This window comes from Elgaria multicarinata, chromosome 1 (assembly GCF_023053635.1).
Source record: "Elgaria multicarinata webbii isolate HBS135686 ecotype San Diego chromosome 1, rElgMul1.1.pri, whole genome shotgun sequence".
NCBI lineage: Eukaryota > Metazoa > Chordata > Lepidosauria > Squamata > Anguidae > Elgaria > Elgaria multicarinata.
The window spans coordinates 69,004,565-69,021,194 of NC_086171.1; the positions used below are offsets into that span (position 1 = coordinate 69,004,565).

General features: G+C 37.7%; 1 protein-coding gene across 5 annotated transcripts in view; it reads right to left on the minus strand.

Annotated features, from left to right (window-relative positions):
* BBS9 (Bardet-Biedl syndrome 9) overlaps positions 1 to 16,630 on the minus strand; it is a 315,221-nt gene that overhangs the window by 288,401 nt on the left and 10,190 nt on the right. For all 5 annotated transcript variants that reach the window (XM_063129782.1, XM_063129769.1, XM_063129775.1 and 2 more), the window contains exons 5-8: positions 15,849 to 15,962; positions 2,854 to 3,028; positions 2,365 to 2,446; positions 1,003 to 1,183 (exon numbers count right to left, since the gene is read on the minus strand). In XM_063129782.1, the coding sequence (XP_062985852.1) occupies positions 1,003 to 1,183; positions 2,365 to 2,446; positions 2,854 to 3,028; positions 15,849 to 15,962 (552 nt within the window). The remainder of the gene's footprint in view (positions 1 to 1,002; positions 1,184 to 2,364; positions 2,447 to 2,853; positions 3,029 to 15,848; positions 15,963 to 16,630) is intronic.

Below are 16,630 nucleotides of genomic sequence, written 5' to 3' on the forward strand. Positions count from 1 at the left end.
CTGCTTTCATCGCCAGCTGAAGACCTTTTTATTCACTCAGTATTTTAACACTTAATTTTAACTTAAATTTAAATTATACTGTTTTAACTCTGTATTTTAACCTTATATCAATTTTGCTGCGTGGTTTTATCCTGGCTGTGCTTTTTATATTGTATTTTGTATTTGTGTTTTTAACTTGTTGGTTGTTTTATGATGGTTTTAATTTTTGTGAACCGCCCAGAGAGCTTCGGCTATTGGGCGGCATAAAAACGTAATAAATAAATAAATAAATAAATAAGATAGGTGAAACTTGATCTTAAGTACTATCTAATCTATTTATTTTATTTTATATTTATTTCATTCTGGGATGTTGTGTAGCGTTACGAGAATTCAATCTATTTGATACTAAATTTACTTAACTCACTCTTAGATGTTTATTTGTGGTGTTATGCTGGGTGATTTTGCTGAGTAGCTAAAATAATTGATTGTGTATAATGATTGTGTTGTATAACAACACGTTGTATATGTTTTCATTAAAAGAGAGAAAGAAAAAAGAAACCCACCTCAATTAGGAGGTCCTGATTAAATTGCCCGAACAATCCCATATTGCCACTGTACTACTGCTGTTCCTTTTGCACCAGCAGAACTAACCACCTGTGCTTTCTGTGGTTCTAAAAATAACCTGGCAAATGAGAGGAAACACCTCTTCCCAAATTGGTCAGTGGAGCTCCCCTTGCTCATTTTGGATTATTTGTACAGCCACAAAAATCCAAATGCACAAGTGGTTGTTCCCAATGGTGTATATGCCCTATACTTCCAACATTTTCAAGGTTTCAGTTACCCACTGCATTTGGCAAAATATCACTTGAGTTCTAATTACATAGTTCAAAACCAATATAAAACTCATTGCAAACTGAAGGTTTCAACAGTATTCAAGCAAGTAGTATTGACAAATAACTTTTCATTGAGATGTCAAAACTTGCCAAAATTGTTTCTACTAAGTCATCACTTCTGTTTACGAACCTGAATATGGAAGAAAGCAACTTGGGTTCTGGTCAAGCTTTTTTATGAACCGTATCTGCCCATTATCCTTAAGACAAAAGAAGTTTCTCTCCCCAAGCACAAACACACTGGAAACAAGTTGGTTGAACGAAACAATACATATATCCAGAGCTTGTTCCCCAATATTTAAAACCCAGTCCACCTTAAAAAAAACAGACAAAATCAGTGAACAGTAGAAATGTATTTAAGACACAAGCAAATAACAATATCACACAGATGAAACACAAAAAGTGTTATTATATTTCATTACAAAAGATTCACAAAAAAATCACAATATTAGTATCATATCATAAGGTTGAATGCAGATTAAATCAGTTGAACTTGGGTTCCACTGAAATCAGTGGGACAAGTTAGTAATGACCTACATTCCTATAGATTTCAATGGGAACTAAGTACAAATAATTTAGTCTGGATCCAACCCAGTTAGCATTGTTATAATAAAAGTTATAAAATGGAACAGAAGAAAAAAAGTGACTAGTCTGACATGGGATGAAAATCTGTGGTTCTCACATCGGGTTTCTGTATCTGAACTATGGGATGCCAGCTCATTTTGTGATTTCTGTTTTGTTTCTCTTGGCTTTAGTGGTTGTTACCAAGTTTCCGTAAGTAAAACTGAGTTCAAGAAAGTCAACTCTCCATCACCATCATAACAAATGCTCAGTGTAGAATAAGAGTTGTACAATATACACCCAAAAGAAGATATAATGGCCCTGGTACAGATCATATGAAAGGAGGCTTTTCATTACTTTTTCCAACAGCATTCAGTAAATGAAAGATACTTTTTAAATTCATTCACATTTAAAAACATATTGGGTTTCTTTCCCTTATATGGAGTGAAATGGTACTTTATGGGAAAAGCAAATACAGCAGGATCCAATGGGGGCCCTCCGCACGTGTCCAACCCCCATCAGCCCCAATGTGTGTGCAGTCCCTACCACTCTAATCCGCTTCCCAGGCAAACCTCAAAACAAGCAAAAATGCTTGTTTCTAGATGGGGCAAGTCACACCCTTCCCAGAAACCAGCGTTTCCACTCATTTTGGGGCTTGCCAGAGGAAGTGCTAAATTGTGACTGCCAGCGGTAGGGGCCACACAGGCATTGGGGCTGGCTGCACACAGAAGGTCCTCATTGAATCGTGCCCAGAAACTCAATTGCTGGACTGGGGACTGCAACTATGGAAGTCCATTTACCCCACAATCCTACTCAAACATAAGTCCTATTAAGGTCAATGGGACTTACTCCCTTGTAGGACTGCAGCCTAAAAGAGCTTAATTATTGATATTCTGTATTATCACTGATTATTGATATGAACAAGCAAATTTACCACAAGCCTTTTTCCAGAGCCAAGTTTTTGTTGCTCAGCTTCTTGTGTGTCAGCATCTTTTGCAAATGCAAGCACTTGGTACCTGTTGTAAAAATAAATAGTATAAGCTCAGAATACATGGGTGGAAAGCAACCTATAAATATTTCCAAGAATCCAATCTTTAACTCTGCTATGAGATGTAATGATGCTTGTCTGGATTTGCAACTTCTAACAAGGGATTCGTCTCCTTAAGGTGCCTTCTCCTATTGGAGGTTAGCTATCATTACAGCTCTTTTTGTTTTTGATGATGCCGCTAACAAGGGATAACAAATGGAATTTCTTGAATATCTGGATGTAGCCATTTATAGAAACAAAAAAATCTATCTAGATGGACCATTTGTCAAGTCAGTACAGCAATTTTCATTTCATATGAATACTCTTTAAAACCTGATTGTTTTTATTTGACATAAGTAAAAAATACTACAGTACATGTTTAATATCAATACGCACTTGTAGCTCTCAACCTGCCGACAGGAAGATACAGTAATGAAGGAATCTGTTCGAGAGCTATATGTTAGTGGACCAGGCAGAAGAAAGCCAGGTAGAAAACGACCAAATGAATAGCTTTCTTGTTCAAACAACATAAGCATTCCATCCACAGACTGTATACAGATCAAATCTCGACCTAAATAAAAAGAAAGCAATGCAGGCTTTATAAGCTTTTCTATTTTGCAAAAACAAACCCTGAATTATTAATGAAATTGTGTGTGCATGTGTTTGTGTATGGGCATGTGGGCAAACACACACACACACTTGTGGTTGTACTTCTTGAAAACACATCATGGAACAACTTGTACATTCTTTATTGAATATTAAATGAAATATCACCAAGGAATGCAAAATTATTAGATTTATTTGCCAGATTGATCGAGCGAGCATAGGAGGAGACAAATTAACATCCTGGGGCAGAGTGTTCCACATTCTGAATGAATAACAGAAAAGATCCTTTTGCATGTCTGCCTGTGCTCATCTGGAGATGTAAAATTTCTGGAAATTTTGAGGCCATGTGGGAAAATGTTTTTTTTTTCCGGGGGTGGTGGTGTAAATTTTGGGGGAAATTTAAAAATATGTAATACTTATTTTTTTAGCACAAGTTACAAATCTAAAGTCACTTTGTTTCTTTAAGACAGTCTTCCCCAACCTCGTGCCCTCCAGATATTTTGAACAACTTCCATCAGCCTCAGGAAGGAAGGCCAATAGTCAGAAATGCTAGGCAATGTAGTCCAAAACATCCTGAGGTCACCAGATTGGGGAGGACTGCTTTAAGAAGATAAAGCAGACTTTCTCTTCCCAAAGTTATTTTATACAACACTTAGTTTGCCTATAAAATAAGCATTACATTTTAAAACTTTTAAAAATAAACTCAGGTAGTAAATTTGTAATTTTTGTTTGAATAGATTAGAACTACATTAAATGACTGCTACAGCATCAGAAACATAGGGCTCTATAGAACAAGACCCAATCTGTCAAGAATGCACATTTACTATCAACAATGCACAATGGTGACTCTGTTCACATGTTGGGAAACTGAACATAAATGTCTATTAGTAAAATATACTTTAGATCAATAATTTTAATAAGGAATGAACGAAATAACTATTCACCGAATCTTAGAGAGAGCATTAAAAAATGTTTCCCTATGGCTTCATTATTTCCAGGTATTTTAACTCTCTAGTCTTTCAATAAACGTGATCTTATTACACAGTTTTTAGAAATCATTTTGTGAGGAGTATAGGCTAGGTAACAATAGTCATCTTTAGATTCTAAAAGAAAATATGTCATAATCCAAAGATGTTCAATTTTTCCAAATTTTCAAAAAACAAAAAAATGGTCCTCGGAAAAAGAATGTTTTCTTTTCCAAATTTTTCTGTTATTTTCCCCCTCAGGACTTCACATCTCTAGCATTTTCCTTGATTTATGGCCTCTCTTTAGACATTTACTAAAACACCTAACTTCTTGTTGTTTTTTCAAAAAAAGCATATACATGGTACTGAAAATGCTGGGATCTGATGAGGTCACTCAAGGACAGTGTGTAGAGAAGGAAGATCAGAGCGCTAATAACAAAGCTCTGAGGGACCCTAACAGAGAAATGGAAAGCAGAGCATTCAGTTTCTTGGGCAAGTTATTTGTCTTTCATTGTCACTAGTCTCACTTCTATGAAATGGGTGTTTTTGTTGCAGTAGCAAATTTTGTGACTAATCATGCCCCTACATCAGCTAATTTGGAATAGTGTCTACAGCAGTTGCGGAAAATTCCAAATGTGTCCAGACTCCTGGTCTAGGAGTCTGAAAACAAAAGATAGAAGGGAGGTAGGGCATTAGTAGGAAAAGAAAGATGGGTCAAGCGCTGCCTCCATTTACCGCCCTCTGCACTTTCTGAAGGGGAGAGCCTCCTGTATCTTTGGAGGCTCTCCACACAATTTTGAACATTGGAAAACCAGCAATCAAGAGAGCTCTCCAAATGACTTTCTGAATTTGGTGTCCATGTGTGGAGGGCAATGGAAATGGCTAGCATACTCCCCCTCCTGGCATGTTTAATCTCAATAGATGGATAACAGTGGAACACAACTACTAGCCTGTTTGAATGTGATATATGAAGCCCAAAGAGGGAGAGAGGCTGACAAACACCATACAATCTATTAAATGCATGACTGGGAGAAAGAAAGGAGATTTCTTTAATACCTTCCCTATATGAAATGGGTATTTGCAACTGGGTGATAGTTGTCTAATACCATTGAGGATACATACATGGAATAAGTCCCCTTGAACACAGTGGAGCTGGCTTCCAAGCAAATATGCATAGGATTGCACTGTGAGTCTTGTAAATGGTATCATGCTGCTGCTCCATTTGATTGTTTTCAATTGTTTCTGTTATTTATTCATTGTTTTTTTAATTTTTATTTAGTGTTTTAATAATCATAGTAATACGATTGCAGCCTGAATTGTTTACCAAAAATGCCTTATATAAATAAACTATATTCCTTTAGAAATTTCTTAAGGAACTTTTGTTTATGAATTCAATATCAAGTGTCCTAACAAATTAACCAACATTTGTCTGGCTTAATAGTAAAATCATATTGTAGCTATAATCTGTGTAGGTATGATATTATTAAAGTAATAAGGAATAAGTTATAGTTTCAAGCAAATCTCAACAAGTACGTCAAAGTTCTTTGAAAGGAAAAAACTTCATCCCTTATTAAACACAAGGTGCTTTATCTCAAGGTGTAAGGTTTTTTTTATTATTTTACTGACTTTTGATAGGAAACACATTTCCATTATCCCAAGAACTTTAATAAAAAAGTGCTAGCAGTTTGAGTTAACAAAATCATAAATCAGCATATTAAAAGTATTTCCATCACTTTTTAAAAGAATCCTGTTTCCCTTATTATTAAACATGAAACAGAATGAAACAGCACATTAATCATAACATCTAAAGAAAGGTAGCTAACCAATGAAAATTAATCTTTTCATATTAGTAAAGGTACATATCATTTGTTTTTTACAAAAAATAATAATGAAGTCATAGTAGTACAATCTAAAAATGGATATTTGATATTACCATTTCACAAAACAAACTCAGGGAAAAGAATACTTTCCTACTTTTACATTTTCTCTACAACTGTTACTGATAAAGACCAAATATATTATATTAGATTCTACCCCTTCAAGTCCCTGGATATAAGTTTCACGAACAACTTAAATCTGATTATTTGTTCCTATCACAATACATTTAATTCATGATATTTTGAACTTTGCTTCAGATTTCCAAGTGATGGCAGTTTTAAAACTTTCCTGTTCCTTTAATAGTACAACACATCAATCTTTCAAGGAAATGTCAACTCTTCACAGTTAAGTCAATGAACAAATGCTTCGAATTACTAAATTCAGTAATTTCAATAGAATTATAGGTTTAACAAGTAGAATTCTTAAAGCATTTTTGAACAGCCCAATTGTTTCAGAGTTATGACTTTCCTTAGGTTCCTACTATGAGACACATGCTTTTTAAATTATAGAACAGGATATATTGCTTCTGTGCAATAGAAATTTTATTGTTTATAACATTAAAAGCAGTTTGTGTGTGTGTGTATAAACAGATATAGGTAGCCAGTTATTGAAATTTGAAAAATCTTTAGAGTTGGCATGCTTACTGTCAAGTACTTATCTAGTCCAAAAGATTAAACAATAAATTGCTTGTTCATAACAGTTCCTCTGAGATTCTGGGAATTCAACTGGGTAAATATGCTAAACAGAGCAACAATAACAGTTAAAATGAACATTTAGTGGATTTCTTAAAGTTCCAAAGAACCAAGACCATCTGAAACAATCCTAGTTATATATCAATATTCAGAAATTAGCCCATATTAGTATATACAAACAGACAAACTGTATGACAAACAATAAATAAATCAAATATTGGTTCTAAGATGCAACAAACCACTACTCTCTCTGAACTAAATTAACAAAAATCTCAAGGTAACAAATACTGATACAAATACTGCACAGAAAGAAGAGTGAAGACACAACTGTATAAACTGAGGTAAATGTCAGCCTTTATATTTATCTTCTATCAGTTTCACATTCATTAGAAAATTTTTGTCACTTAATCAGCATTAAGGGATTTTAGGAATTGCTGAAGTTTCTCCATCTCTCAATACTAGAAATTTCAGCCAATGAAATTGGTGCAAAGTAGGTTCAGCAGATACAACGAATTCTTCACATAACACACTGGGAATCACTGCCTCAATAGTGCTGATGGCAACTAGCTTTGATGGCTTTTTTAAAGGATTAGACAAAGTCATGTTAGCATTAGACTGGCTGCATTCAGACAACACAATAGTTAACGGTTGGTGAGTTAATAGTAAACTCCACGGTTGATTATCGAGGGGGTACTCCCCACACAACATGATTATATTAAACTGTGATGTGGATTAAGGCCAGCATTGAGTTGTTTGATTGACACATCCCCTGCCCTCTCTCCTCCCCTCAGTCCTCCCACTGGTATCCCATCAGCCATTGCAAGTTCTGCCGGCTGGACTAGAGTGGCAGCCACCGCTTTGGTCACTCTTGCCAGGGGACTCTGTAGTCGCTGAAAATAATGAACTGTGTGCGATGAAATAGACAACGGTGGCCAACACACGACACAATAACCAACAGTTGTTCAAATAATCAACTCTGCACAACATTGGTTATTTGCGTTGGTTATTTTAGCCCAATAACCAAAGTCTCAACAGACGACACAATAACCAACCGTTGACTATTTAACCCACCATTGACTATTTAACCCACCATTGGTTATCATGTTGTCTGAACCCAGTCGCTAAGTCAGTAGGTCTACCAATAGCTGCTAGTTCCAAAATATACATTTCTAGTTCATGGAGTGTGCGAAAAGAGGGGAAATTCGCTTATAGTCTGGACAAGCAGAACCCCTAAGCCAATCTTCAAACTGCAGGGATTCAGTCTTGAGTAACTATCAAACAATCATGAATAGATGGCTTTAAAGGAAGGTTAGTCCTGGGCCAGGCAGATGTCACTCTTATGGGATCTACTTTGTTTATTTACTAGAATTCCAAGACCCTATCAAAGCTAAATGCAAAATACTGGGGTTGGGTGGAGTTGGAGGTATGGGTGGCCACGTGTCCTACTTTACAGAGGAAAGGCCTCTGTCTGAAAGGCTGTCAGAAGACAATTCTCTATTTGAAGGCATCCTCTATTTAAAAGGCTGCTGGATCCGAGTCTGGCATAAAGATAAAGAACCACAGGAAGGGAGTGCAGGGGCTTTAACGTTGCCCATCATCAGTTAGCACTTAAAATGCAGACTGAGTAGGTACACAGGTCATCTGAACACAGTCTGTCCCACTATTTTGAGATATATTGCAATCCTATTTAAATAATAGCACCGATTTCTGAATTTGCATCTATATACTGTAGCTTAGCACATGCACATTTTATGCAAATCTGTCTTTTCTTGTCCTTTTTGGTGATGCATTTCATCTTTGTTAGTGAGGTGTAAGTAGCAACGCAGCACTAGGGAGCCTCTGAGCACATGCTTAGCCCAGGAAATTGCAGCCATGGAAGACGAAGGCACTGCTGCAAATGCCTGTGACTCATCCCGCATGCCTCACACGGCTTGCTCTGTATATATTATACTGCACCCATGGGAAACAGTATCCACAACTGCATTCTCCTCTAACCCTAACCCTAACCCTAACCCTCCCCTAAAGTGTGAAATGCAAACAATGTTTCAAATGTCATTTTTTCTAGCTCATTTGCAGGACCCTGTGGGCTGCAACCTCCCTGCGGTGTCCATCCCAAGATGAGTGCTGAGTGCAGGAGGGTTGCAGCCCGGCGTGGCTTTCAGATGCTCCTCTGGCTTTGTGTTGGGAAGGAGTCAGCAGCCACCTGCAAGCCAGAGGCTCTGGAGCAACCACCTGCTTGTAGCCGATGCGGAAGCGTTCTGCTGGGTGTGTGGCACGGCTTTTTCAGCGACACTCACCAGTACTGAGCTCAGTCCCTTCACATAAAAATCTACTCCTGATTCCCACTCTGCCATAAGCTTGTTTTCAACAACCTAATTTAGGACCTCCCCAAAATCCTTGCTGTTGTTGCTATTGTTAAACAATTAGGAGCTAGAAAATCTGGCTAATAAACCACAAAACAACTAGAGATTCACCAATAAATCCTTATCTACCCCCCTACACTGACTATTAACCATAATAGCTAAATATATCTTCCATGTTCAGAACCAGTATATTTCTGAATACAAGATGCTGCTGGACAAACAACAGGGGAGAGCTATGACTACACTATTACTAATCACTATAACAAAATTTAAGTTGCTTAGTTTGCTGTTTTTATATATTTTGTTTATATTTTTACTACCTTTTAAAAAGTGGCTTTGGTTGTATTTTAGTTCTATTGTATTTTGTGGTTGTATGAAGGCAGTTGGATTTTATCAGAATATGGAATATGCTGCATTAGAAGAGTGTGATAGGCAGGGGAACAAAGTAAATTAAGGCCTGGGAAAACTAGCAGTTTGGAAGAGGGTGGTGTGCTTTGTCCTGGAATAATTTCAGTCCACTGAGTATACCTTTGGTCTGTGTATCCTTTCGTACTCAGGAGTATTTTGCACTACGAAATTCTCAACAACCATGAAATCAATCTCAGCTAAAATCAAATATAAGAAAAATCATACCGAACAGTAAATCTGCTCTCAAATCAAAATCCTTTTCAATTTTCTATCAATAATACTTGAAAGGGGTACAGGTATCACCTTGGAAAGCATTCTCTAATGTTTGGGCATACATCCTATTGGTCTTATTCATAGGGCAAAATGGCTTTGGTAAGGCATAACCTTTACAGGCTCTTCTCAATCACATTCACACTTATTCCTACTTGAATACTCAGTAGCCATATCACCCAACCTCTGACCCTGCCCTGCTCACCACAATACTCTATTCTGGTAAGCATAAGGACTGGGTCTGGAGAAGCAGACCTTGACTACACAATTTACACCTTCCTGCCTCATTTTAGCACAAAAACAAACACACACCAGTAAGTGTTTGTTTATAAGCATGTTTAGCATTTCAGCCCAGGTTTCTTTATCTCCTGAGTTCTCCCTGTGCCTTATAGTAACCTGAAGGAAGAAAATGGGTGAGTGAGAAGAGTAGGGATTTAGGCTGCAATTCTATGCACACTTACCTGAGAGTCTGACTGGGTTCAGATGATCGCATAGGGAGAAGTCATAGTGGCTTCTCCCTGCGCGTGCCGCGTGTGTGACTGCTATTTGCATAATTCCGTGCTGCAATATGGGTTGGCATGGTGTCCGAACCTGACGCGGAAGGCAGCAAGGGTGGCTTTGTACCCACCCTACAATCCACGACATACAGTAGAGGTCGTAGGGTGGTTATGAAGCTACTCTGCCGCTCCGTGTACCGGGTTTGGACAAGATGCCAACCTGCACTGCATTATGAGGAATATGCAGTGGCCAAGGGGGAATTCACGATTTCTTTTCCCATTGCACTCATCCAAACACACTCCAGGAGGGGATCTACACTAGCACATGAAACGTTTTTACAGTCATTGAATGTTTTGTTTTTGAACAATTTAAAACGTAGCAGTTTTTAAAACATTTACTTACTTTTCTCTTTCTGTGGGAATGCATTCCTTTTGGCCACACTAAGAAAACAAATCCGTTTGTCTCCACCACCACCCACCACCCGTCTGCCAATTTTCCCTCCCACTTCCTCTTCTCTCCACCGGCAAACAAACCAGGAAGCAGCCTCTCAAAACTGAAACTAAAAAATGTCTGCAAAAAAAAGGCTCGGGGGGGGGGGAAAGGGCTCCAACTTTGGGCACGGAAATTACATAAACATGCCCCCATGAATGCGATTGGCTAATTAAGAACTACAGGAAACCCATTTAACACGATGAAATCGGCCACATCATACCAAATAGAACGACTTATTTCAGAGAAGTTCAAAATAAAAACCGGAGAACAGACAACAATAAAACGTCTCAAACTGAACGTCATGTGGCAAAATACTACCAAACGCACACTTAAAAACGGTAAGACACATTCTAACTTGACTAGTGTAGATGCCTTCTAAGTCTTGCTGAGCAGAATGGGACTTTTTTTCTAAATAGTCATGTGAAGGATTGTGGTGCAAAGCTGCACTTACCTAGGAGGAAACCCCACTGAACATATAGGCTGTTGAGTTGAGGGTTGCTGCCCCAACAAACAAGCCATGCTGCCCAGCTTCAGATGACATGGCAAGTTGTGCCAGTGACTGTAATTAGGAATATATGGCAGGCACAAACAGCTGAGAAAATAAGCCACTGTTACATTTCCCTTGTTGCGATTATGCCCTGTGTTTCTTTCTTGAGAGAGAGCGCGTGTATGTGTGTGTGTGTGAGAGAGAGAGAGAGAGAGAGAGTTTTGATGTGTGTTTATGTTTTCTGTGTCTGTGTACTGTAAAAAAAAATGGGATGCTTATGTTTTGAGTTCTTTACCATGGAAGATATGTAAGTCTTGTTCTCAGAAAAGCATGGAACATGATCTCCACTAAAATATGTAGTAAAAACGTTTTGCGTGTGTGGGGGTGTGCACGTGCACATAAATGTCATGAATAAATTCTGTACTGGAGAAGAAGTAGGGGGCCCACTACAGATGCCTAGCTTCAGGGCCCATCCTGGCCTTGATCTGATCCTGAACAGAGGGTCAGGAAATCCCACTGAATGGTGTAGGCTGTGGTGTGGGGGAAGCCTGAGGGGGAAAGGGGGATTCTTGGAAATTGGACAGAGGCACTTTCCATGAGTGAATGCCCCTCTACCAGATTTCCAGGGATCCCACCCTTTCCCCATACAATTCAGCCTGCTCAGCATGGTCTCCTGACCCTCTGTGTAGACTTTTCAGGGGATTCATGGGACTGCTATGTGGAGGAGCCAGACAAGTTGCATGCACCTAAATCTGGATCTAACCCAAATGTTAAAAGGCTATTTACATTGATGGTAAAATGCTCTGTTCTGAAAAGAAATAGCTGATAAATCCAAGTCCAAATTTATATCACTACCTTAAATAGAAGCAAAAGATATACTTAAACTTGCAACATAAAGCTCAGCTGATAATCTTTTTTTCTGACTAGCACCTAATAAAAATCACCCTTATAAAATTGTGGAAAAGTAAACCTCAGTCTACCTCTCTTATAAGTTTCCTGTTACAAGGGTACATGGTTTTTACATATGTAGTACTTTGTTATTAAAAAGAATTCTTCCTCATAGCACCTTCTTTGTGGTAAGAATGAAACATGCTTTGCCTCCAGGCTGAACTACAATAAAAGTAAAATGGATTCAGACATTTGGCTAAGACAAGCTAGATTTTCTATAGCCTTTCTTCCTCTTGTAGTTTTTCCCCCCTGTAAAAGCTTTCTACTGTTTTAAAAATACAATTGTTTTTATTATTTCTGTTTTGTTTTGCTGGATCCACAGATTAACATAAAACAGATGTGTAATTCTGGAAGCTATTTTATATTTTCAACAACATAAAAGAGTCCTTATGATCCCTACAATGCTACTTGTGTTAGATTTTTCAGAGGAGTCATAAAAATGTTATACGCCATTAAATATTCGCTTTCTAAAATAACGAAAACTCAACCTGTCCCATTGCACTGGTATTAGGGGGAGGTCACCGCTGCACTTGTGCTGCAGCTATGTGCTATTATAAAGAGCAGACACACGGCAGAATGGAACCCTGAGACATACAACTCTGCCAAGTGTACCAGGGTGGATAAAAACCAATGATTAAAAAACAGACGATTTAAATTGGATTTTAAAAATAAATAAATAAATAAATAAATAAAATACTAAGTTTCTCTCTCATTAAAAAATAACCTCGTTACAATTAGCTAAATAGCAAACAGGGGAGTTTTCATTCAGACTGCAGTATGGGCAGGAGGGCTTAACCTCCTGGGTCTCATGATACCCCTCATGACAGCAGATGAGAGGGTGATTTTTGTCTGGACTGTAGTGTGGAAAGAAAGCGTTAACCTCCCCTCCTTGTGCTATGGGTCCTGACGGGGCTCCCCAAGACACCAGCATTTAAAGTAAAAGAAAAGAAAATGCACCGCTTCAACTCACACATAAACTCATTCAGTGGCATATGCAGTTTGATCCTTTGAAAAATATGTCAAGCACCCACTATTATCAAATTCTATTCACACATTTCTTATTCTATATAATTCTATATCAACGCATCATTTATAAAGTGTCCGATTAATAAAATCTGCATTTAATGGTGGAAAGTACTTTTTAATATGTTTAACATTTCTTCACACTGGGCTGCTAAAACTGTGGTGCTAACACTGTTCACAAGGAGATGTGCACTTCTTTGTATTCAGAAAGTATATTTTGTATTCATATTGTATATTTATCAGTTGTGGTCAAAATACTGTAGTGTGATCAATTTTAAAATAGTAAGGTTTTATTTTAATTCTAGTTCAAAGAAATACATGAGTGCCATCTGGTGGTCAAACATAAAGATGCACTTAAAGAAAAATTCTAATACGATCACACATGCGCCATGCCTAGTATACAGTTTTGCAACTCGGTACTCTCATGACCTCATCTATATCCTGTACTCATTTCGCCTCTTCCCCTCCATATTCCATTTCTTTTTGGAGTGGGGAGATTATTTTCCTTCCATGCAAAATAAATGCACTCCTCTCTCCTGTGTGTGGTGTTGTTGCATTCTATTTGACCATCCCATTCCTTGTTTATTTACTGCATTTGTTGGGGGCGTGTGTACCTAAGGGGAGTCTCGCTAACAAAAGAGGAGGGTGGGGCAGTTCTCCATTCAGCCACGAAGAGGGAGAGAGAGAGGTCCCATTTAACTCTGTGATCTTACTCCTGAGTAGGCATCACCAGGGGTACATTTTCACCTTAAAAGAAATGTGGAAAATGCACCCTCCTTGCCTGCAGCTCCCTCATTTTTAAAGTTAAAGAGATGACACTTGGGACCTTGAGAGTTCTTAAGTATAGAATTAGAACTGACTTATAGAACTACATGTAGAGCTGACTTTAATAGTGTGGTCACTCACACTTTTAATAGTCTAAAACAGCAAATTGAAAGAAGTGTTCTGCAACCCTATGCTTATTTCTGAGGTCTTACTTCTGTTTACTCAAAGGTAAGCATGCATGGGATTTAGTATGACCTGGATATAAATGCAGTTGAAATCAATGGGATTTATTTTGAGTAAGGAACCAGAAAATCTCTATTTTATGAACTTGGAGATGCACAGCTTTGCATGATCAAAGGAAAGGAAAATCGATCCTTCGCACTGGTGGACTGTCGGGTTGAAGTGGAAAAAAATTAAAAATCCTAAAAAATCAAGGGATGAAATCATCTGATTCAAATTTGGCATGACTAATCACTGTGCTATCACTGTGCCAAGTTTGAGCTCTGTATCTTTAAAAATTACGTAGACATAAGCATTTCTGTTAATTTCCATTTTAAAATTCCTTAAAATCAAAGATGACCAGATCTGATTTAAACTTGAGGTGGCTAAAGCCCTCCTTAAGAGCTATCATCATGCCAAGTTTGATCTCTTTGTCTTTAAAATTTATGTAGATGTTAGCATTTTGGTTGCCTTGGGGCAAAGGAGGGGACCTGACCACCTTTACAAAAGAAATTAGTTAAAATGATGGTTCATCAGCCCACCCTTTGAAATGAGCGAAACAAACCTTTGCTCCTCCTCCCCTGTAAACATTTCCCAAGGGGCGGGGTGAGATATTTCACTGGCATAGTAGCACTCCAGGTGAAAAGATACATGAGCTCAAAGAGCACAGCAACGCACAGACGTGAAAGTGCCCAGCGCTCGACTCGCTAAGGAAACGGAGGGGGAAACTGCAGATGAAAACTGGATAAAAAAGTAGGTGTGATGGAGCTCATACTCTATTTAATACGTTAAGTACTCAGAAAATGAAAAGCAATTAAAATCAAAGTAAGAGGGTCAATAGTGTGGCCACAAAACCTGGGGATCAATATATAATAATGTAACAGAAAGATATCCCTCCATTCATTTATCAGAAACTGAAAAAATGAAAACCAGAGTTTTCTTTTATTTCTTTTGGCTCTTACGTCTTTAAATAAAATATGACAACATTACATAATATTTCATATTCTTGGGAAGACTACAAGCTGATTTTGGCTTCTCTTCCTGACACCACCAAGAAAAACTTCAATGGGAACACGCATGAAAAAAAATGGCATCAGAAATGTAGTGTTTAGCTTTTAAACTAAAGCCAAGATTAGCATTTTACCCAAGTCGAAAACACAATACTAGAATGATACACATTGTAAAATGACAGTGTTTATTTATCCAAGTTTCACCTGGAGTTTTGTCCAAAGTGAACAAACATGCCCCAAATGTTAAGATTAAATATTTTTTACCAAAAGATTTTTTTATCTGAAGAGCATCCAGGAAAGAAAGAAAAATTTATAAAGATATTTTAATGAGATACCATGCACACCAGTCTTGGATATTTTGATGATGTAGGTGATAAAGGCTTCTCACCTCTCTAATAACACTGTACTAGATCCTGGAAATTAGAGGCCCAATATTCCCTGTAGTCTGTTGAGCCTTTCATTCTCAATTCTCCACAGTCATGCCAGCAATAACCCATTCCTATAGTGCCCAGCTTACCCCTCCCCACCTTGAAGAACGTATAACTTTCATATTACAAGATATTACTCTTTTTCCCTACGCTTTGCACCTGGCAGCAGGGAATTGGCCTCATAACTTTTTTTTTTTTTTTTGCCACTAGTTTTCCTTGCCTTGTAGCAACAGGTCTTCTGCCCCTCCAATACTCAAAACAAGGAAAACTTGCATTTAACACAATTATATATGAGTTCTATGGATACATAAAACAGGCCAAGGTTTATTTAGAATTTACCTTTTATACCGCCAAATGGCCCATAAGTCATGTTGCAGGCTGTTCGCTGAAGATTATGTTCATACATACGTTTCAGCTGATACTGGTTGCCATGTTCAATGTTTCCCAAACTTCCTATTAAATACAGAGAAGGAAGGTATTATGCTTGTAATATTTTCTTCCATGTGGAAAATATATTGCAAAAGATATCATGCTGTCATTTCATTGCACCTGAAAAGTATTGTTAGGATCAAAATTCCATTGAATTATACCATACACTGCCAAAAAGAAATGCTTTGAACATGTCATAATGCTGCAAACATCAAACTACTTTCCTAAGAAAAATAAGGTACATTTTCCTCACAGAATTAAAATAAAACCCAAAATACATTATTTGCAATGCCAACATTTAACTGATAAGAAAGCTCTCCGTGCTATTCTATTTTCATTCCAACACCTCCTTCAGTACATTCTGTTAGGACAGGAGAACACATTTGTGTACTAACCAACTGACACACCCATTGTGGAAATATAAACTTCAATATATTAATCTCAGTTCATATATATATCCACGATCCCACTTCTTCGTGGACAGTATTTTTGAGCTGTCATCATCATTTTAAAATATTTAACGTTTAAGGTATGCAGACTTCTGTGAAATGTGTAAGAGCTCGTTTAAGGTCTTCTGAGACAGCATACATCATCAGGAGCCATCTAAACTTGACCACTACTCTATTTGCACAGAGTAATGTCACATTTCAGCAGTGTTTCATTTGTAATAGAACTTGGGGATTGCGCTTGCT